Consider the following 24,484-nt stretch of genomic DNA (forward strand, 5'->3'; position numbering starts at 1 on the left):
CCCATCTATTGAACTTCTTCCTAACAGTCAAGCTGTTCTCTATTGCTCCATTAAATATGTTATGGTCACCGCCACATTCAAGTCTCCGCTCGTATTTTTCTCTCTACCCAAGATTCTTTTCCTCTGCCTTCCAGCTACTGCAAATATAATTCATCTATCAAAATTAGGCTCAAATATTGCCTCTTACAGTAAGCTATATTTTACCATCCATTCTCAATGATCATTACATTTTCTAACTTCACTTTTTTCTAAACTTGTACTATGTCTGCAAGACTTGATTATATGCTGTCTTTTATTATTCTCTATTTCGAAATTCTGTCTTGTCTAACCAATTTATTAGATTATAAATTCTTTGAAGGTAGAACAGTGTCTCATGTGCTCTTGCAGCATCTAGCCTGCCTAGCACAGTTTTCGGGTATTTATTCTATCTCCTTTGACTATTTTATCTAATCTGGTAGCTTCAACCATCACCTCTATTTGAGATAATGTTTAAGTTTGCTTTTCCAACTCTTATTTCTGGATGCTATCTCCCATCATGCTTCCCTTCACTATATTTCAACATTGGTCTCCCTCCTATTCTGTGAACATGTTTTCCCACCTTGGGATGTTTGTATTTTCCCAAATTCTCTTCCCCAGATATTTACAAAGATAAGTCCTTCTTATCAGTCAGACCTGCAGCTCAAATGTCCCCTCCTTGGAAAGGCCTTCCCTGACCCTCTTCCACTGTAGTCCCCTTGTCCTCAGTCACTCTCTCAGATTATTCTCTTTGGTTATCTTCCTAGCACATATTACTATCTGAAATGATCTTATATACTTGTTTACTTCGGTATTGTTTCCTCTGCTCACTTGACTGTAGAGTCCATGAGAGGACTATGATCCCAGCACCGACAGCAGCATCCTGGCACATGGTATTTACTCAGAAAATAAGTATTTGATGGATTTGTTGAAAGACTGTATGATGGAAAAAATTAATACAGTAGAACCTCTGTAAGTTGACCACCCAAGGGTCTGTAACAAACTGGTCAACTTACAGAGGTGGTCAAAAAAGAATCTAGGCCTGCTGTGCTGGTACACACATGTGGTGCATGTCTGATGTACAAAAATTAGGTCAACTTAAGGAGATAGTATGAGGAGGTGGAGGTTCTATTGTAGTTAATATTTATTACATGTCTAGTTATTTGTTTTATCAAATTTTATGCCAGTCTTTGAATTCTTTCTTTTTTTTTTTTGAGACACAGAGTCTCACTCTGTTGCACATATTACTGTCTTGTAGAATGCCTTGGTGTCATAGCTCACAGCAACCTCAAACTCTTGGTCTCAAGTGATCCTCTTGCCTCAGCCTCCCACGTAGCTGGGACTACAGGTGCCCACCACAACGCCTCGCTAATTTTTCTGTTTTTAGTAAAGATGGGCCTTGCTCTTGCTCAGGCTAGTCTTGAACTCCTGAGTGCAAGCAATCCACCCATCTCGGCCTCCCAGAATACTAGAATTATAGGCATGAGCCACTGTGCCCTGCCCCTTGATTCTTGCTGTGGTAGCACATGTAGCTGCTAAAATGGGTTCATAAATCCCCCAAAGCATAAATGTCCCCAAGACCTCAAGGAACTTGTATAAACAAACCCTTAGAGCATGTGTAGTTCTAAATCCAAATATCAGGCTTCTAATTAATTATGACATATTAAGTACATGTATTTCTCTTTATTCCCCTCTCAAAATACCCTTCAAATGAAAATGAAAGAATTTTTTTAAAGGTATAAAACCACAAGCACAAAAAGAACAAGAGGTGAGACAATAGCAGAACTGAGACCTCAAAAAGTTTTGAAAGGTAGAAAGCAGGTTCAGGAGCCAGGAGAACTGAAAATGTGAAAACCAGTGCCTACTTGGGAATATTGATGAAAGAAGAAGTCAATTTGTGCAGCAGAACTCTGGAAAGTTTTGGAATTTGGAGATAAGAGGTTGCTAACAATGGGGGTGAGGGAGAAACATAGAGCTTAGATAGGAAAATTGGTTACAAGTGTAGAAAATTAACTTTTAAATCTGCATACTAGGTCACTCCTCTTCTGAGCAGTCAGAGAATGTCCCAGGATGAATGCCAAGTTGCAGGCTGAACCAGCAGCTGCTCCATGTTGGAGCAGCAGGAGAAAGCCCTTCCAAAGGGAGTTTTCTAGGGAAAAACAAATGGGTTTGACAAGTCACCTGAGACTTAACTGCAAAGAAGAGAATATTTAGGAGAAGTTATCAGAGAACTGAGACAAATTTATAACAGAACCACAGCACTAAGCACATAAAAATGCAAAACAGTGATCAATTCTAGGTCAAAATAGAAAGTTGTATAAGCAAAGCAACATTCAGTTTACCCTTCTAGGCTTGGTAGTGAACAATACTTAGGTAGTAGAGAGAAGGTTAAACATTGAAAAAAAAATTTTTTTTGAAAGAGAGTCTCACTATGTTGCCCTTGGTAGAGTGTCACAGCTCACAGCAACCTCAAACTCTTGGGCTTAAGCAATTCTTTTGCCTCAGCCTCCCAAGTAGCTGGGACTACAGGCACCCGCCACAATGCCTGGCTGTTTTTTGTTGTAGTTATATTTGTTTAGCAGGCACGGATCAGGTTTGAACCCACCGGCCCAGGTGTATGTGGCCGGAGCCCTAACCACTGAGCTATGGGTGCCGAGCCAACCTTAAGTAATTTTTTAAAACAACAGTGTGATATGATGCTATTGAGGTGATGAAGGAAAGAACAATAGGGATGCTGGCCTAGTACAGGGGTGTTAAACCTCTGTCTTACATGCTAGGGAGTCAACAGAACATAGCTGACATCAGCATACCAAGCAATAGCAATGTGAACATCTTACAGTGGTTCTAAAAGTATAGTTTGCTTTTTGTGACGATGAAACTATCTTCATAATAATGCTAAGACATTATTTGCCTTCTTACTGTATTGACGTTTACACTGATGGTGCAAAAGCCACAGTGGGTAAAAGTTGTGCTTTAGCAACAGATATGAAGGCACTGTTGCAAACTAACCAGTGGTTATTGCTTGCGTTCACCACCACACTTGCAAATTTGTTTATTATTTGTAAATAATAAACAAATAAATAAATAGAAAAATCCAGTTTCACTGAAAAATGTCCTTGATGAAGCAGTAAAAAATTATTACTTTTACTAAATTTTAGCTGTGAGTTTGTGTGTTTTTAATGCTGGGAAGCGAAATGGGAAGTAGCATAAGACATTTCTGCTGTGTAGGGAAGAACACTCGTGTGATGGTTTGGCTCTACGGTTGAGCTAGTTGCATACTGCATGAAACCATTTTTTAATTTCAAAGAACAAATGACAGACAAATTATGGTTATTTAGACTTGGGTATTTGGCAGACACTTTCTCAAAAATGAAGGCAGTAAGCCTTTCACATTAAGTAAAAACCACTGACGGCATTTATTGCCAATGAAAATATTTGAGGTTTCAAGGAAAAATTAGAATTTTGGATAACTTGCATCCCCCACAGTGAATTTAGGGATTTCCAATACTTGAATATCTTTCCACTAAATTAGTGATGATATCAATAAATGTGATTTCTAAATATTATATAATAAAATGTATCACCGTTTGGAAGATCTGCATTACTCATTTTCCAGGTGAACAATGTGTCACGATGTTAGCCTTTAATGTTCAAGACAGACCAATGGGTTTTAGTACAGGAGAGGACGGTATTTCACTGGGAAGAAAATAAGGTTCATAGGGTTCATTGAGATGGTTTCAGATTGCACATTTCAACTAAGCTTTAAGAAACATTGCTTGTTTTATTTTGATGTAGTATCAAATAAGAATAGCCACAATTATCTGAAAAGGCTCTTAAAATACTCTTCTTGTTTCTGACTTTGTATTTGTATAAGGCTGATTTTTTTTTGTTTGTTTCAACCCAAACAACACTACAACAAATTGAATGCAGAAGCAAATGAGAAAAATCCAGTCATCTTCAATAAAGCTAGATATTAGGGCGGCGCCTGTGACTCAAGGAGTAGGGTGCCGGTCCCATATGCCGGAGGTGGTGGGTTCAAACCCAGCCCCGGCCAAAAAAAAAATAAAATAAAATAAAGCTAGATATTAGAGATGTGCAAAAAATATAAAACAATGCTCCTTTTCTCACTAAATGTTTTGTTTTGTAAAATACAGTTACTCTTTCTAAGATTATTTATGTTAACATGTTTATTATTGTTAATTGAAAATGAATAAGTAAATATTTAAAACATTTGTCAGTTTCGATTTCTTTTTCTTTTTCTTTTTTTCAGAGACAGAGTCTTGCTTTGTCACCCTCGGTAGAGTGCTGTGGCATCACTGCTCACAGCAACTTCCAGTTCTTGGGCTTAGGTGATTCTCTTGCCTTAGCCTCCTGAGTAGCTGGGACTACTGGTGCCTGCCACAATGTCCAGCTATTTTTTTGTTGAAGTTTGGCCAGAGCTGGGTTTGAACCTGCCACCCTCGGTATGTGGGGCTGGCGCCCCACCCATTGAGCCACAGGCGCCGCCCTCTCAGTTTTGATTTCTAACATGATAAATAATTATAACTCATGTAAACAGAACATCTTCTGGGCCTTGGTGATTTTTAAGACTAAATGGGTCCTGAAAACAAAAAGTTTAAGAGCTACTGGCATGTTATTTAGAAAGCTAGAGGTTTGTGGCTCACGCCTATAATCCTAGTACTCTGGGTGGCCAAGGAGGGTAAATTGCTTGAGCACAGAAGTTTGAGACCAGCCTGAGCCAGAGTGAGACCCCCATCTCTAAAAAAAAAAGAGAGAGAATAGCAGGGATTGTGGCAGGCACCTGTAGTACCAGCTGCTCAGGAGGCTGAGACAAGAGAATTGCTTGAGCTCAAAAGTTTGAGGTTGCTATGAGCTAGGATGCCACGACACTCTATTGAGGACGATGAAGTGAGACTCTGTGTCCAAAAAAACAAAACAAAACACAACAACAACAACAAAAAAAGAAAGCTAGAGCTAAATAAACAGAAAACTCCAAAAATAAGTTAAAAGTGGTCTGTTCTTTAATAATATTTGACTTTTAAAACAATGTAATTCTATTAATTTGATAAAATAAGTATAATAGCTATTTCAAAATGAATAAACAAATACCTTACCTCATACAGACGTTATAGGATTATCTCAATTCTTTTTTTTGAGACAGAGTCTCATTCTGTTGCCCAGGCGACAGTGCCATGGCGTCATTACAGTTGACAGCAATCTCAAGTGAGATTGCTCAAGTGATCCTCTTGGCTTAACTTCTGGAGTAGCTGGGACTACAAGCATTTGCCAGCTGGTTTTTCTATTTTTTTAGTAGAAATGGGGTCTCACTTTTGCTCAGGCTTGTCTTGAACTCCTGAGCTCAAGCAATCCACCCGCCTTGGCCACCCAGAGTGCTAGGATTACTAGAGTCAGCCTCCATGCCTGGCCTATCTCGATTCTTTAGATAACATTTTTTGTCCTTAGAAAAAACAGAGTGGAGTCATCCACCAGCAATTGGATAGCAAGGAGATAAGAGGAGTGATTCAACTGCCCAGACTCTGTGTCAGAAACTTTTCTGTCCTTACTCAGATGGTCAGGATGGCTTTAGCAGGTCCAAGGAACAATCAGAAACCATCACAGTGACATTAACAGGGTAACCCAATTAGAAATAATGCAGGGATCAGGCTGCATTCTGGAAAGGTTATTAAATTTACCCAGCTACTTGGAAGACTTTGGAAAGTAAAGAGGAACTACATGCTCTTCAAATGTTCATCCATGCTGGGAAATAATTTCCACCTTGGGGTAATTTCACAGAAACACCTTGACCAGTGGCATGCTTTTGCCTTTTTTTAATTTTTAAAATTTTTTTGAGGAAAAAGTCTTATTTTGTCACCCTCGGTAGAGTAGCTCACAGCAACCTCAAACTCTTGGGCTCAAAGTGATTCTATTGTCTCAGCCTCATAGTAGCTGCCGCTATGTCCAGCTATTTTTAGAGGCGGCAGTCTTGTTCTGGCTCAGGCTGTTCTAGAACCTGTGAGCTCAGGCAGTCCACCCACCTTGGCTTCCCTGAGTAGAAGGATTACAGGCGTGAGCCACCACGCTGGCCTAGCGGCATGTTTTTAGAACACCAAATCCTCATGATACTTGGGGAATGGCAGTGGGTGCCAGCAGTGATTCATGGCTCAACAGAAATGAGTCAATGATCTGGGGAAATGGGGCAAATGCACATGATAAAAAAGGAACCAACTTTCATATTCGAGGCTAGCATGCCAGGTCTGCTAATTTGGTAGCTACCAAGGAAAGGAAGAAGGAAGACATCAAAAACCACATTTTTCAGATTTAGCTGGACTATTTGGCACCATTTTACCATCCTGATGTTAGGTTACTATTTCATCTAAAATATGGCTTGGATAAACATTATGACTCATTGTTCTAGCACATTAACAACTTCTAAACATAATTTGAATGTGTTATTCTGACTCACCAGTAACAACATTCATTAAAAGAATGATTACTCAGAGTCTTTCTTTATTCTCTCCCCTAATAAACTGTTCTTTTTCTTCACAGAATCTACATATAACTTATAATTATATATTTATTTGTAGGTTTATTTGTTCTAATGTCTCTCTCCCTCATGGGACAATAAAAACCATAAGGGCAGAGATTATCTCGTTTGTTTACCATGGTTTATCTGCCACCTAGCACAGTACATTGGTACATTATAGCTGGTCAAAAAATATTTGTTGTATGAATGTGAAAGGAATGAACTCAATTAGGATTTTTATGGCCTCAAGTCTTTTACATTTTTTCTTTTTTCTTGAGACAGAGCCTTATTCTGTTGCCCAGGCTAGAGTGCCGTGGCATCAGCCTGCTCATAGCAACCACAAACTCTTGGGTTCAAGTGATCCTCCTGCCTCAGTCTCCTGAGTAGCTGGAACTACAGGTGCCTAGCACAATGTCTGGCTATTTTTTAGTATAGATGAGGGTCTCCTTCTTGCTCAGGCTGGTTTTAAACTCCTGAGCTCAAAGGATCTACCCACCTTGGCTTCCCAGAATGCTAGGATTACAGGAGTGAGCCACTGTACTCAGCCTTCAATTTTTTTTTCAAGGTTTGGGTGCTAGAAAAGAATTTCTCTTGAATTGTCTTTATTAGCTTCATGTAACTGTTTGATTGCTTAAGTGAAGAATGTGAGACCCAAAACACAGCCGAAAGGTAGGATATTTACTTACTGACATTTCCAACTCTCTGTAAGCATCAAAGCCACTCTTCATATAGAGTGCAACTGGACAATCAGATAACAGTGGATGCTTTCTAGTAGGACTCAGAGTTATGTTGGATTTGTGACATAATTCATATACCTTATTTGACTGCTACTGTCAATTAAGGTGAGTTAATAAACTTAAGTTTTTATGTCCACTGTGGGAAGTTGGGAGTATAAATGGGAAGATATAGCTATGCTTTAAGTTTTATGAAAGTTTATTGAGTTTTTCCTGATAGAAACTTGTTGACAACTGAAGAAAACCATAAATAGCAATTGGATAACACTGAGACATCAGGACTACCCCTTACTGCATGGCCTATTTTATTTTAGCAAAGCCAATTTTAGATACAACAAAAGAGAAGATGAATAAATGTGTCGATGAAACCATTCCTAAAGTAATTTTTTAGAAAGACTAAATTAGTGGCAGCACCCTTAGTTCACTGAGTAGGGTGCTGGCCACATATACCAAGGCTGGTGGGTTCGAACCCGGCCTGGGCCTGCAATGACAACTGCAACAACAACAAAAAAATAGCTGGGTGTTGTGGTGGGCACCTGTAGTCCCAGCTACTTGGGTAACTGAGGCAAGAGAGTCGCTTAAGCCAAAGAGTTTAAGGTTGCTGTGAGCTGTGACATAAGGCACTCTGCCCAGGGTGACAGCTTGAGACTCTCTCAAAAAAAAAAAAAAAAAAAGGACTAAATTAATTTGAAGAGAGGTAACTAGTAACTTTTATTGTCACTTTCTAGAAATCTTTTTTTTAATCTCATAGTACTTACTACTAAATTATTACATAATTCACTTATTCATTAACTTCATTATGTGTTATCTATTCCCTTTCACTTCATCTAAAATGTAATATGGAAGAAAACTTTGCTTTATTTACTGATGAATCTCAAGTCCCTGGAATAGTTCCTGATGCATAGTGGGTGCTGAAAGAATTGTTACTGAACAAAAGAACAAATGAACATATTGAACTGAATTTTCTAGTTTTGTTGTTATTGTTGATTCAATGTACTTGAGCCTTTCCGTGTTACCTATGTTAAAGTTTGATGTCTTCCTTTCTTCTGTTTGCAATGCTAAATCTTACTTTCAGAACAAAATTCTTCTGTTTGTTCAATTTAGAGCCTCTTTCATGGTATTGACTTCCTTTAGTTATTTTAAAAACCTTGCAATTACATGGGGGCTGGCTCTGATTACAGGAGATGTTTACGGTACCGGGCTGTAATTTCAGGTGAAGCGTGCATTGTGTCTCAGTAGCTCCTTGTCTTTTTGTTACAGCTAGCTATGTGGGACACTGCCCTGCCTCCCCAGCACACATTTGCTGCTCTGGCTTCTGTGTAAATTGGCTGTGTGTGCTGCTCAGCCCAAACAGGAGGAGCAGGAGGCGCTGACCTACACAGCTGCTCTGAATATGGTTTCCAGACTAATCACTCTAACTCCCTCTGGTCCCTCTTCCACTTATTGTATCTTTTGCCTGCAAGCCTGGAGCACACCCAGAAGAGTTCTTAGCTCCACAGCCGTCTTCTCTGGGATATGATTTGGGCTTTGGGTTTTCTTGTCAATCAGGTTCATTTACATAGAGGCAGATTTACCATGAAACCAGTGAAGCTTCAGGTTTCCTCCTGTGCATAGTTCCCTTCCAAGGCCTAGTAAGTACCTAAGTGTGTATTCACAATTTTGCATTATTTATCTTTTTTTTTTTTTTGTAGAGACAGAGTCTCACTGTACCGCCCTCGGGTAGAGTGCCGTGGCATCACATGGCTCACAGCAACCTCTAACTCTTGGGCTTACGCGATTCTCTTGCCTCAGCCTCCCGAGCAGCTGGGACTACAGGCGCCTGCCACAACGCCCGGCTATTTTTTTTGTTGCAGTTTGGCCGGAGCTGGGTTTGAACCCGCCACCCTCGGCATATGGGGCCGACGCCCTACTCACTGAGCCACAGGCGCCGCCCTGCATTATTTATCTTAAAAAGGACCTCCCAAATCATATACACCTTACGGCCCACAAAACTTGGCTCTGTCCCCTCCGTATACTTTTGACCTTTAGGTAATTTATAAAAATGTCTGGTCTCTAGATGGGATTCTGTAATGTTTTCCAGTTAGGTTTGGGGGTATTGGAAAGGAAGGTAGGCCCATGTGCTGACATTTTGATATGGTCTCCTTTTCACTTGTAAATTATTTCTAATGTGCCTTCTGCACCCTTCACTCTTTGAAAACTGCTCTTCCTGAGGTCACTATGGCTCCATGTTATTAAATCAAGTGATACTTTTCAGTATCTGATTTGATCTCTAATTAGTGCTTTAGGGGATTTTCCTCATCTAGCCAAATTTTAAATCTTGGGATTTCTTTCTCTTTCTCCTTCTTTCCTTCCTTCCCTCCCTCCCTGCCTCCCTCCTTCCTTCCCTCCTTCTCTTCCTTCCTTCCTCCCTCCCTTTCTTCCTTCTTTCCTTTCAACAGAGTCTCACTTTGACACCCTTGGTATAGAGTACTGTGCTGTCACAGCTCACAGCAACCTCCAACTCTTGGGCTTAAGCAATTCTCTTGCCTCAGCCTTCCAAGTAGCTGGGACTACAGGTGCCCGCCACAATGTCCGGCTATTTTTTTAGAGCCAAGGTCTCGCTCTGGCTCAGGTTGGTCTTGAACTCCTGAGCTCAGGCAATCCATATGCCTGGGCCTTCCACAGTGCTAGAATTACAGGCATGAGTCACTGTGCCTGGCCAAATCTTGGGATTTTTTTGCCATATGATCTGAACAGGACTCAAAATAATTTACGGCTGATTCAGAATGGATGTCCCCTAGCCAATCAGAAAGATGCAAACCACACATAGCCTCAAGGGCTATACTAGTTGTACTAATTAAATACCACACTGGACCTTGTGGCCAATGAAAGAAAATATAAAAGTGCAAAAGTTCTAAACAAAATATTAACAAGCCAAATCCTGAAATATATAAAAATATAACAGGTTATGAACAAATTATGATTATCCCAAGAATTCAAAATTGGTTTAATATTATAAAATCAATATTCTTTACTAGGATAAAGAAAAAAACATGATAATCTCCATCATGCAGAAATGTTTTTGGCACAATTCAACCTCTTAATAATTTTTAAAAATATTAATCTTTCTAGACAAAAGAACTTATAACAAAATCCTACATGATATGTTGAAAAATGGAAAGCATTCCCTTCCAGATCAGAAATAAGACTAAAGCGCCCAGTGTTTTCACTTCCTTTCAACATTGTACTAGAAAACTTACCTAGCTCAAAAAGCCAAGAAAATAAAACACAAAATAAAAGATTAGAAAGGAAGAACACTCAAAAAAGTCCATTGAAAAAGGATTTCATGAATTTAGTGGATACTGAGTGAGAAAAATTCCCCAAAGGAGAATTATTTCATAAATGTGGCAAGCTTACAGAAATCAATTGTATTTTTATATGTAACAAATATAGAATGTAATTTTTAAAAAAGGTACCATTTATAATAGCATAAGAAGGAACCTAGCAATGAAGCCAGGCAAAGATTTGTAAGACCCAGAGAAAAGTTTACAAATTTTATTGAAATATATTAAAGAATACCTAAGGAATGGAGAAATACATCATACTCCTAAATATAAAAACTCAATATTTTGGCTCGGTGCCTGTAGCTCAAGTGGCTAAGGTGCCAGCCACATACACCAGAGCTGGAGGGTTCAAATCCAGTCCATGCCTGCCAAACAACAATGACAACTACAACCAAAAAATAGTCGGGTGTTGTGGTGGGTGCCTGTAGTCTCAGCTACGTGGGAGGCTGAGGCAAGAGAATCGCTTAAGCCCAGGAGTTGGAGGTTGCTGTGAGCTGTGATGCCACGGCGTTCTACCCAGGGCGACAGCTTGAGGCTCTGTCTCAAAACAAAAACAAAAAACCTCAATATTTACACAGTAAGTAAAGCAAGCAAACAGCCCTCAGAATGGGAGAAGATATTTGCAGGTTATGTCTCCGACAAAGGTTTAATAACCAGAATCCACAGAGAACTCAAACAAGAAAAGAACAAGTGATTCCATCGCAGGCTGGGCAAGGGACTTGAAGAGAAACTTCTCTGAAGAAGACAGGCGCATGGCCTACAGACATATGAAAAAATGCTCATCATCTTTAATCATTAGAGAAATGCAAATCAAAACTACTTTGAGGTATCATCTAACTCCAGTAAGATTAGCCCATATCACAAAATTCCAAGACCAGAGATGTTGGCATGGATGTGGAGAAAAGGGAACACTTCTACACTGCTGGTGGGAATGCAAATTAATACATTCCTTTTGGAAAGATGTTTGGAGAACACTTAGAGACCTAAAAATAGATCTGCCATTCAATCCTATAATTCCTCTACTAGGTATATATCCAGAAGACCAAAAATCATATCATAACAAAGATATTTGTACCAGAATGTTTATTGCAGCCCAATTCATAATTGCTAAGTCATGGAAAAAGCCCAAGTGCCCATTGATCCACGAATGGATTAATAAACTGTGGTATATGTACACCATGGAATATTATGCAGCCTTAAAGAAAGATGGAGACTTTACCTCTTTCATGTTTACATGGATGGAGCTGGAACATATTCTTCTTAGTAAAGTATCTCAAGAATGATAGAAAAAGTATACAATGTACTCGGCCCTACGATGAAACTAATTTATGGCTTTCACATGAAAGCTATAACCCAGTTATAACCTAAGAATAGGGGGAAGGGGGGGAGGATGGGCGGAGGGAGGATGATTGGTGGGACTACACCTGTGGTGCATCTTACAAGGGTACATGTGAAACTTAGTAAATGTAGAATGTAAATGTCTTAACACAATAACTAAGAAAATGCCAGGAAGGCTACGTTAACCAGTGTGGTGAAAATGTGTCAAACGGTCTATAAAACCAGTGTATGGTGCCCCATGATTGTATTAATGTACACGGCTATGATTTAGCAATAAAAAAAAAAACCCTCAATATTTAAAAGATGCCAAATTCTCCCTAAATTGATCTACAGGTTCAATATAATTCCAAAAATCTTACTAGATCTTTTAAATTTATTGTGGAATTTGATGATTCTAAAATTTGTATTGTAAAGAACAAGAAGAATCAATAATCCTTAAAATTAAAAAGTTGAAAACCAAGAACTGTGAAAAATCTATTATAATAAAATCCCAGAACTAGACCCACAAATTTATGGAATTTTGTTGTCTGATGTAGCTGGCACATATATCAATAGGGGAAAGATGTACTCTTCCATAAACAGGGGCTGGAATAATTGGTTATCCAATCTAAAAATAATTGAAATAGGTTCCCTGCTTCACATTGTATATGAAAATCAAGTTTAAGTGGGTTAAAACCTTAAATGTGGAAGGTAAAATTATAAAACTTTTGGAAGACAGTATATGCATATAAGATTATGACTTTGGGATTAGGAAGAATTTCTTAAACTGACACAAACTACAAAAGCCAAAATCATAAAGCAAAAATTAATCAACTTGACACTAAAGTTAAGAATATCTAATTATCAAAAGACACAATAGAGAAAATGAAAAGACAAACCAAAATGAGAGAGAATATTTCATAATGCATAAGTCACATGACTAGTATCCAGACTGTTTAAAAAGTTTTATAAATCAATAAGAAAAGAACAAACAACTCAATAGAAAAGTGAGTGAAAGATGTAAACAGGTCCTTCATAGAAAATGAACCTTAAATGGTCAATAAACAAAGAAAAAAATTCTCAACATCATTGTTTCGTTTGGAAAACAATTTGGTATTATTACAAAGTTGAAGTTTATACATACTCTGCTAACAAATCCATGCCTAAACACTCATGCACCAAGAAAAATTTGTGTACCAGGAAAGTATATTAGAACATTCATGCACCAATAATGTGGTATTCTAGTCATATAGTAAAATACTATATAGCAAAGAAAACAAGTGAATTAAAGTTATATATAACATGGATATACTTTTTAGGGAAAAAAATTCAAGTAGTGGAAGAAAACAGACATCATGATTCCCTTACATAAAAATTTTAAAACATGTAAAAGTTACCAATATTATTTTTTTTAAAGTTTTCATTCTGAAAACTTTGAAATACATACAAAGTAGAGAACCTAGAACAATGAACCTCTATGCATGCATGGGTTAGCTTCAACAGATTATCAACAAATTGTCAGGAGTTTATTAAAACTCAGAGGGCTCACCCTTAGAGATCCTGATTCAGTGGGTCATGGCCTGTGAATTTGTCTCACCACCAAGGTTCCAGGCGATGCTGACGTTGCTGGTCTGGGGACCCACTTTAAGTAACTTGTTCTAGGACGATCTCAGAATCTGGCCTCTACTTCCTCTCTAGACTCATCTGAAACCATTCCTCCTCACTTTTTATATTCTGGTGACATCATTTCTTCAATTCCTTAAACTCAACAGTTACCTTCCTGCTGAAGGACTTGAGGTTTTCTATGACCTCAACCTGAAACACTTTTCTTCCCACCCTGCTTTGCTGGGCCAATTCCTAGACATCTACTAAGAATTATGATAAATGTTATAAAGTAGGGCATATAGCATAGGGACCTTGGTAGGTTTGGTCTCTATGCTATATGCCCTACTTTATAACATTTATCATAATTGTAATCATATAGTCATTTGTGGAATTTTGATTTATTATCTGTATCCCTTCCTAGACTTTAAGCTCTATGAAGTCAGGAAATGTATCTGTCTTGTGCACAGCCTTAACCTTAGTGCCTACAATAGTACTTAACTAGGCACTTAACATTTCTTGGATGAATGAATGAAGTTTTCCAGATTTTTCCAAAAAGTAGAAAGAAAAAGGCTGTACATAATATAATATTAAATTTCCTCATATCATTTAAGGTATCCTTTTTCTTTATAACTTTTATTTCCTTTTTATTTTCTTGACACAGTACTTGTAGACAAATGTTCAGAAGTAGATAGAAAAAAACCTAGTCATAGCAGGTGTCGACATCTATAAAAGGTAAATTTGTGCTGCCTTCAAAGATTGTATACAAGCAAACATAGAGTGACCCAGCTATACATTCCCGGGAAAATAATCTGGAGTCAGGATACAGAAAAGGATCGTAGTCATTTGCTGTGAAATCCCACAGACTCTTTCATCTGTGGGAAACACATCACTATATTCTGTTTTCTAAGACAACTCTTCCAGTGAAGCTATGTTCAAGATTAACGAGCGTTTAAAATGTTAGTTTCACTGATACAGGATCCTACATCTACTTATAAAACCATTTCTACCCAGTTAACTTGGAAATCAACAAAATAAGCAAAAATGATTTTTCAACTTGCCAAAGTAGGGTTACAAGAACACAGACAAAATAATGGTTATATGCAGAAGCGCATAGATAACAAAGTTAGGCTTCAGTTGTTCAGTATACTTACTACTAAAATAGCAAGAAGGATCCTGTCCTTATTGACTATGGCGTTCCTACTTAGCAAACTGAAATGTCTCATTACTTTATTATTTTAATGCATTTTCTAAATGGATCCTCTGGATCAAAATCTGTGCTCCTGTGTCCTTTGGAGATGCTTCAGGAGTTTCAATGGTGAGCAAGCAGTTGGGCTGCAGGCATCTCTACCTCATCCCTGTTCAAACCAAATAGCACCAACTTTATCTTTAAAAGAAATATCTCCCTCTGTGCATGTGCCCGTGTGTAACATGTACTGGGGTAATACGTAATGGGTTTTTTTTTAGGGGGAGAGAGATGGGCAGAGTTACTGCTAAAAGAAGGAAAACATTACTTCACTCTAGCCCTGGATTGAACCAACAACTAGAAATTGGTTCCAAGTGTGACTTGTGTTTATAATTCTTTTATAATTACAGAGATAGCGTGTCAGATTGCATCTGAGTTATTCCTTGGAACGTTTCTATCTCCACTCTCCTCTCATTTCACCTGCAGTGCTGCAGATCTGCTTCCTATTGGATATGGTCCCCCCTCCACAGATCAGCTACCTCTTCTACTTTCTGAGTCCTTGCCAGAGACCCCATCTTTCTTTTTTAGGTACCCATAAACTTGTGGACTACATTTTTTTACTCATCCTTCCTGTCATCAAGTTCCACTTAATTTCTTTTCTTCTAAATATCTTTTCTCCTCATTGCCACTGCACCCCTCTGAGCCTGACCAGAGCATCAGTTGCCGAGACATCTTCCATAGCTTCCGAAGTAGCCGTGTGGCTCTGTTCTTTCCTGATTTAACTTATTCATCCAGACTAATCCTCCTTAAATGAACCTTTTTGTCTTATTACTTCCCTATACACAATCTTAAATGGATTCCTGCTTGTTTTGAAACCAAGTCTGTAGTATTCTGTGTTGCTTTCACTGTTCTTCAAAATCATCTGGCTCTACTCACCTTTCCAGTTAGGTCAGACTCCTTCCTGCCATATAAAAACATTATTACAATTCTAGCATCTATGCCCTTATATAAGCATATAGAGTTGACCTGGCCTGAAAGAACCCATCCCTTCTGCCTACCTCTTTCAACCTTATCTCTAATCTTTCCTTACCTGATATTCATGTTCTTGGCACAACCAAGTACTTGTGGTTCCCTGAAAACACTTGCCTTTCGGTCTTTGGATGCACTTTCCCCTTGGTCTCTGCCACTTCCTCTGTTAACTATTCCTGCACTCCAGGCAAAGTAATTCACATCTTCTTTTGTGGCACCACTGCATCATTTTTTTTTTTTTTAAGAGACAGGGTCTTACTTTGTTGCCTTGGGTAGAGTGCTGTGGCGTCACAGCTCACAGCAACCTCCAGCTCTTGGGCTTAGGCAATTTTCTTGCCTCAGCCTCCCGAGTAGCTGGGACTATAGGCGCCTGCCACAATGCCTGGCTATTTTTGTTGTTGTTGTTGTTACAGTTTGGCTGGGGCCAGGTTTGAACCCTGCACCCTTGGCATATGGGGCTGGCGCCCTACTTACTGAGCCACAGGTGCCTCCCACACACTGAATCTTATACATACTTCTACTATAGTTCTTATGATGCAAAATTGCTGTTTTAATTACATATCTGTCTGAGCTACCCTCTTAGTTAATTTCAAAACTAGGTCCCTGACCTCCAATAACTCACAATTGTTTTGTACTCGCAGTGAATCACTTTGGTAACTCAGTGGCTATTTGTAGGATGAATACATGAGGAAATCTCTACCTAAACCCTTTTTACTCTTCAAATTCAATTACAATCTCCCTACTTCTTTGAAGACTTTTTTGACTTTTCTAGTCCTCACTTTCGTCTTTGAAACCTGAGTACTTATAGTTTGTACTATAAAAATTAGGATGATTTCTTTAATTGAATGGGAAGCTTCTTGAAGGCAGGGACACGTATTTATATTGTGTCTGTCACTCCATGGGCTACAGTGTTGAGCACATAGTAAAAGCTAAATACACATTTGCTTTCTAATTAGTTATATACATATATATATATATATTTTTTTTTTTTTGGTAGAGACAGAGTCTCACTTTACCACCCTTGGTAGAGTGCCATGGTGTCACAGGACTCACAGCAACCTTCAGCTCTTGGGCTTCCATGATTCTCCTGCTTCAGCCTCCCAAGCAGCTGGGATTACAGGCGCCTGCCACAATGCCTGACTATTTTTTGGTTGCAGTTCTGCCGAGGCTGGGTTTGAACCCGCCACCCTCGGTTTATGGGGCTGGCGCCCTACTCACTGAGCCACAGGCGCCACATTTAAATTCTGGGCTAATCACTTCTTATCGTTTTCATATACTTCTGATGCTCTTCATCACATTAGTGATCAGAAATGAGGTGTAATTCCCCAACCCCTGCCCGCAAGAGCTAAGTAGGATCTTACTGTAAGTTGAAGGGAGTTTTGCCCTAACTCATGGGTTGTGCAAGAATGAACTGCTGTTTGGCTTGATTGACTGTTGATGGATGGTGGTGTGGTGTATCTGAAGGCTATTGAATGCAACTTACAATGCTTTATAAAAATCTTTATTCTTTTAGTATTAAAAAAAATTCTGGGCTTAGGAAAATAATAACAGCCGATAATCTACCTGAAAAATTCTATTTTTTCCTAATATAGTTGCAGTCATGAAATTAAATACTAATTCATTCTGAAAATATTTAGTAAATACCTACACCTTTCCTGGCATCAAACCAGCGGTTGGGATACAGGCATGAACTCTTGTCAGTAAAGAAATTCTTCCCAGGTAAAATCAGTATTGTTATATGGAAGTTATATGAGTTCAATTTACTTTTAAATTTGTAGATTTGTAAATTTTTAGTTGGTCAATTAAGTAGTTTTTGAATAGCCCCAGATGTTTTGTTTTTGAAAGAATGGGTACTTTATAGTTCTTCCTAATTGAGCTTCTCAGTGGTGCCCTTGAATTTGTTCTGTATCTGAGATTGCTGTGGTTGAGAAATGGGGAGGATGAGTGCTGAATGATCTGGTCTAATTTTTTTTTTTTTTGCAGGAAGGGGGACCAATGTATGTCTAGAAACTAGTGGATTGGACAGGACTGATTTAAGTTGTATGTACACCACAACATCTGTGCTCACCAGCTTTCTCCTATTGACCTGATGCCGTGGAGTGGTATCTGTCATGGTGCTGTAATGACATCTCACTAGCGTTACTGACCGGAAATCCAGACAGTGTCATCAGGCAAGTTTAGAGCAGAAAGGCAGACACTGCTCTGTGTCCTTCACTTTCAATCCTTTGCCACATATCAGGCCAGCTGTCTCATTGTCTCGCTGTCCCGATTTAAATCTAAGTTGAGTTTCTTGTTTTTCTGTTTCTTTATTCATTAGTTCACTCAACATTTCTAAGCGGCTACTATGGGCCAAAAATATGCTTGGTGCTCAAGATACAAAAACAAAAACACTTAGAATCCTTGCCCTCGAGGAAATTAGTTGGATTACCTGATTGTAAAATGTATATGCCATTGTAGAAATAATATTTGATATTGCCTTAGAAAAGCAAAATTCAGTATATAAATATGTCTTTGGGCCTGAATCTCTTGTATATATAAATAAAAATATTGTTAGTAATAGTATTATTATCCTATAATATGAATATTATTTATGAGAAATATGAGGCCCTATTTACATGTAGAGAATAAACATTAAATAGCAATGAAGTTATATTCTAGTACCCTGTTTCCCCAAAAATAAGACAGTGTCTTATTTTAAGGTGTGCTCCCTAAGATGCACTAGGTCTTATTTTCAGGGGATATCTTATCTTTCCTGTAAGTAGGTCTTATTTTTGGAGGATGTCTTATTTTCGGGGAAACAGGGTAGTAGGGACACAAAGTAGTAACTCTTACAGGACTTTAAGTACTAGTAATTCTCTACAAAAGTAATACCCTTCAACCACATTATTCACATGTTATTCTATTACAATATTAGAGGAAGCAAATGTTTCCCTGGGTGCTTGGCTGGTTCCAGGTTTTATAAGACCTGAAGCTCATAAATGTGGAAGAGTGCCTTAAAAATATATAATTAGAAGACAAAATTAGGGATTGCTCCTGTGAGTGAGGAACCTTAAAGCATATACGTCCTAGGCCTCATAGAAAAGCTGACTACGGAAGGCCCATAAAAGAAGAATATCCTCTCCACTCATCAGTCATAGTGTTCATGAAGCTCATATCAAAAGTTTTTGGAGACACTGTCTTACTCTCTCACCCCAGCTGGAGTTCAGTGGCACAGTCATAATTCACTGCAGCTTCCATTCTTGGGTTCAGGTGATCCTCCCACCTCAGCCTCCTAAGTAGCTGGGACTGCAGGCACACACCACCATGCCCTGCTAGTATTTGTACTTTTTTTTAAAAGACAGGTCTTACTCTGTTGCCCAGACTGGTCCTGAACTTCTGGCTTCAAGAGATCCTCCCATCTCAGCCTCCCAAAGCGCTGGGATTACGAGCATGAGGCCAGAATGCTCAGCTGAAAATTTATAATAAATTAATACTTGTGAAATGAGTCTTTTTTTTTTTTTTTTGAGATGGAGTCTAATTCTGTCGCCCTAGGTAGAATGCCATGGCGTCAGATCACAGCAACCTCAAACTCTTGGGCTCAGATGATCTTCTTGCCTCAGCCTTCCAAGTAGCTAGTATGGGTGCCCACCACGACATCCAGCAAGAGAATCGCTTGAGCCCAAGAGTTTGAGGTTGCTGTGAGCTATGATGACACCACAGGACTCTATCAAGGGTGACAAAGTGAGACGCTTTCTCAAAAAAAAAAAAAATATAATAACAATACTTAGGAGGATCATGGTGGGTGGAAAGCAATTACCAAACATTACTAATGGCACATTTTTACCTTACTTGAGGTGGTGGAATTCCTACCACTATGCAATCCAACTGTACTCGGGTTCCTTCTGGAACTTCTCTGCTCCGTAACTTTTGAGTGAACCGGGGAGGTTGGCCCAGAGGTTCTTCATAGTACAAAGATGAAGGTGAAGACCCGGGGGTGGTGTCTCCACCAGCTGCCTCATTGGCAGCCTGCTCAGCTTCATGCCTCTTGGCTGCCTGCTGTTCAAGGGCATGATTCACTTCATTATCCCTGGTATCCGAAGGGATAGGGATGGGAACAGAAGATCTTTCTCGTCTTTCTGACAGATCTGACAAACTGGAGCTGTTTTCCTGCACAACTTTGTTTTGAGATTCCAGTTTACTCTTGTGGTTTTTGCAGGCCCGAGGTCTAATCCTTTTGGAGCTATGGGCTTTGAAAAGGGAGGATAATTCTTCAATGAAGTCAGCAGCCTTATTTAAGAACACTTTTTTGGACTGGGTTTCAGAACAATACTGGGGCCTTTTTGCCTCCTGGGGCTTCTCTTTAGAGCTGGTAGGACTTTGAGCATTATCCCGGCAGGAGTTAGGCTCAAAACTTGATTTAGGTGAGTGTTTCACCTGATCAGAAGAGAGCCATTTTCTAGCTTGAGCTTCCTCTGCTTTCTCCAAAGGGTCATGGTTTATGGCCAGTCTTGCCAGATTGACACTTTCATCTAATTCTTCTTGGCTCAGAAAGGCTGAAAGATCTGGAAGGTCATCTTGGCCTCCTCCTTCTTCAGCAGCCCCAGAAGGACTACCAAAATGGAAAGGGTTGGAGGAAGGTTCTGCTCGACTCCTCTCATTGTTTCCCCGATGTTTGGTTTCAGCTAAATAGCTCTCTCTTAGAAGCTGAGATATGGAAGTGGAAGCTTCTATGCTGTCGTCTTGCATGCTGTCACAAAATAATAAAAATTACAAAAAGCTTACATCATTTTCTAGGGAATAGTCTATGTCTATTATAGTTGGTGAATTCTTAAGAACTTAAAACTCACAATAAAAAATTGCCTAGTTTTAATACTTTGACAATATTTACTTTAAAGATCTAAAGATTACCCTCCAATTATAAAATAAATAGGGACTGAATGATGTTACTCTGAAATCGAAAATAAAAACCTGCATGATTACCACTTTATTAAATTCTTTAAATTAAAGTTTAATTGTGAAAGCTATGACATAGGCTAGGGTAATATTACATATAATTTCTGAGCCTAAGTTGATAATATCTGTAAAGGCCTATTAGTCATAAAGTGCTTTCATACACAAATGGAGATTTGCTCTCTACCCTTTACTCTTTACCTAGATTGTAATAGCATTACAGGAATTAAAACATATTCATAACACAATCTCATCTAGTTACTGGCAATATAGACTCGATCTACCTTATAGAAAAGAAATAATGGTTTTGTTTTTTTTGACAAACTTGTTAGAGACAAGCTGTTTAAATTCAATGGTGTTATTAGGTTCAATGTGCTCTTGAAAACTATAATGATTTAATGTCTTCATGTAAAGCTATAAAGATATGAATTAGAGCATAGATTTTTAAAAAATTTCTTAAATTAACAATGGTTAAGAGGGTATATGGTTGATAGAGGAATTTGGTGCATGGCAGGAGACTTTTCACTGTGTATCCTTCCTAACTTTTGAGTTTTAATTATATCAACATATTACTTATTCAATATATATAATTATTATTTTTTAGAGACAGGATCTCACTCTATTGCCCAGGCTAGAGTTGAGTGGTGCCATCATAGTTCACTGCATTCTCAATGGACCTACTGGCCTCAAAAGATCCTCTTGCCTTAGCCTCCAAAGTAGCTAGGACTATAGGTATGCGTCCACATCCAGCTAATTTCTTAAATTTTTTGCAGTTATGAGGTCTTAGTATATTGGCCAGAACGGTCTTGAACTCCCGGCTGCATTTGGTCCTCCAACCTTGGCCTCCCAAAGTGCTGGTATTATAGGTTGAGCCACCACTCCCAGGTATATTACCTACTCAAAATAATAAATATTTTTAAAGTCTTCAGAAAATGGTATAATAATACAAACCAATTTTATATTATTAATATTATATGCCTTTATTCATTCAAACATTTACTAGAGGGATGGCAAACTTATAACTCATAGACTTGTTACTCCTCTCTCATACTTAAAAGATGCAGCTCACTGATTACAGCACTCTTCCCACTGACCTTGACTTTCTTAACACTCCACTCCTTTGGCCACCACCAATTAGTCAGAGGTGGTAGTGGAGCAGAAAACTATGTCATTCTTGGCTACTCTGTGCTGGGCCTTGTGCTGGAAAGGTGGAGAAGAAAGTAATCTCCTACATCATTCCTGGCTTTAAAATTCTATGACAGCTGGGTTTGGTGGCTCATGCCTATAATCCTAGCACTCTGAGAGGCCAAGGTGGATGGATGGTGTGCGCTCAGGAGTTTGAGACCAGCCTGAGCAAGAGCAAAACCCCATCTCTAAAAAAAATAACTGGGCATTGTAGCAGGTGCCTACAGTCCCAGCTACTTGGGAGGTTGAGGCAAGAGGATTGCTTGAACCCAAGACTTTGATGTTGCTGTGAGCTGTGATGCCATAGCACTCTATCAAGGGTGACGAAGTGAGACTCTGTCTCATTCTATGACAGAACTTAGTTCATTCACCTCCTTTTGCGTGTATGCTAGCCTCACTTATATCACACATAAGGCTTCCTAGGAACTTCCCTAGCTCCTAAACTTCTAGAATGCTATTAGAAACTAACCTTTAAATTGCCAAAGTAGACAGTCACCTTGACAGGGCAATGAGAGATGGCTGAAAGGATTACCTACAGTAAAACATTTTTTCCACCTACTTACCACAGCCTGAGATTGTACCTACTAAGGCCAATTATTTGGGTAAAGTCTATGGTGTTTTTAAAAAACTTTAATTTAAAACGCAAAGGTGTTGGATGAGGGCAAAGATTATCTACAAAGATGTTCATTGTATGCATGGTAATGTTAAAAAATTGGCACCATGTCCAATAATAAGATATTAGTTAATTAAATTCTGATATACTCATTTGGATGAGCTATATGTCCATTTAAAATTTCATAGAACAGGGTAGTGACTGTGGCTCAGTGGGTAGGGCACCGGCCCCACATACTAAGAGTGGCGGGTTCAAATGCAGCCCCTGCCAAACTGCAACAAAAAATAGCCGGGTGTTGTGGTGGGCTCCTGTACTCCCAGCTACTCAGGAGGCTGAGGCAAGAGAATCGCCTAAGCCCAGGAGTTGGAGGTTGCTGTGAGCTGTGACGCCACAGCACCCTACCAAAGGCGACAGGATGAGACTCTGTCTCTAAAAAAATTTTTTTCATAGATTAATAATATTATAAAGGTAAAGACCTTAAAACAAGGCCTGCCACTATCATGGGTACTCAACTGACGTTAGTTAAAAAACAAAATACTGGGTGGCGCCTGTGGCTCAAAGAGTTATGGTGCTGGCCCCATATGCCAGAGGTGGTGGGTTCAAACCCAGCCCTGGCCAAAAACTGCAAAAAAAAAAAAAAAAACTTTGGTGAAGGTGATGTTAATGTTGAGCTTCCAAAAAGTTTATTTATGGTGGAAATGGAAAATGAAAATGGAAAATAAAATTCTCATTTAAGTAATCATTGCTCTCTGCATCTAGTTTTTTGTTTTTAAAGAAAAGCCAATTGAAGTGTTAATGCATTCTTGTTCTTATGCTTATGATCGTGAGAAATTATTATGATAACAACTTTCAGGGATTCAAAATAAAGGCTTTCTTATTTATTTATTTATTTTTGAGACAGAGTCTTACTTGGTCACCCTCGGTAGAGTGCCGTGGTATGTTAGCTCACAGCAACCTCAAACTCTTGGGTTCAAGCGATCCTCTTGCCTCAGCCTCCTGAGTTATCTGGGACTACAGGTGTCCACCACAACACCCAGCTGTTTTTTAGAGATGGGGTCTCACTCTTGCTCAGGCTGGTCTTGTACTCATGAGCTCAAGCAATCCACCCACCTCAGCCTTCAAAGTGCTGATATTGCAGGCATGAGCCACCACAACCGGGCTAAAATAAAGGCTTTCTTTAATGTTTCAATGTAGTATTTATGACCTAATCTCTGGTGTTAGAACTGGTTCAAATCCCAGTTCTGCTTTTATTTTTATTTTTATTTTTAGAGAGGGTGTCTTGTTCTTGCTCAGGCTGGTCTCAAACTCCTGAGGTCAAGCAATCCACCCACCTCCCAGAGTGCTAGGATTACAGGTGTGAGCCACTGCGCCAAACTTCAAATCTGACAATTCTAAACTTCCTAGTATAAACTTTAGAAAGTTTAACTTTGACAAGACTCGGTTTACTCATCTAAAGACAGGGATAATAGCAGTAGCCATCTCATAGGTTGAAGTAATGATTAAATGTGCTTGGCATTCAGTAAGCAATCAATAAATGGTAGTTACTATTACTATAATAAATGTTATTGTATAACAACCATGGCCACATACGATGGTCTCCAGTTTATGCTGATATCTTTGGGTGTATTTTCCGGCTCATATTAACTCAGCACTACTCTTCTTTAGGCTTTAAGAAGACTCTGTTACTGAGAATCTCATATGGAATAAACTCATTTTTAGTTATAATCTGAATATTTTAGCTGAGGCAATGACCAGAGAATTGACAAGAATTGTCAAGAAGTGATAAGCTAAGAAATGGAAGTAGAACTAGTGAAGCAACTTAATCCAAGGAAAAGCTTTGAGGAGAAACTGAGCTGTCAATCTGAAATTAATTCAGCACATCTATATTCTATTGAAATACTCACAGTCTCATGAATGAACTGTACTGACTTTGGATCTTTGTACATATTCCCTTTGCTTGGGTCGCTCCCCATTTCCAACTCTCTTCACTACCTTAGTCCTACATGATCTTCAATTCCTAGTGGAGAC

General features: G+C 38.9%; 1 protein-coding gene across 4 annotated transcripts in view; it reads right to left on the reverse strand.

The window, feature by feature from the left end:
- Window positions 1-24,484, reverse strand: part of MYPN (myopalladin) — a 99,402-nt gene that overhangs the window by 63,431 nt on the left and 11,487 nt on the right. For 3 of the 4 annotated variants that reach the window (XM_053585534.1, XM_053585535.1, XM_053585532.1), the window contains one exon: window positions 19,553-20,455. In XM_053585534.1, coding sequence (XP_053441509.1) covers window positions 19,553-20,454 — 902 coding nt within the window. In that variant the 5' untranslated portion in view covers window position 20,455. Of the gene's footprint in view, window positions 1-19,552; window positions 20,461-24,484 lie in introns of those variants that run through there. The other variant, XM_053585536.1, reaches the window with a different exon arrangement.

Source organism: Nycticebus coucang, chromosome 3, assembly GCF_027406575.1.
Source record: "Nycticebus coucang isolate mNycCou1 chromosome 3, mNycCou1.pri, whole genome shotgun sequence".
In the NCBI taxonomy this organism is placed as follows: domain Eukaryota; kingdom Metazoa; phylum Chordata; class Mammalia; order Primates; family Lorisidae; genus Nycticebus; species Nycticebus coucang.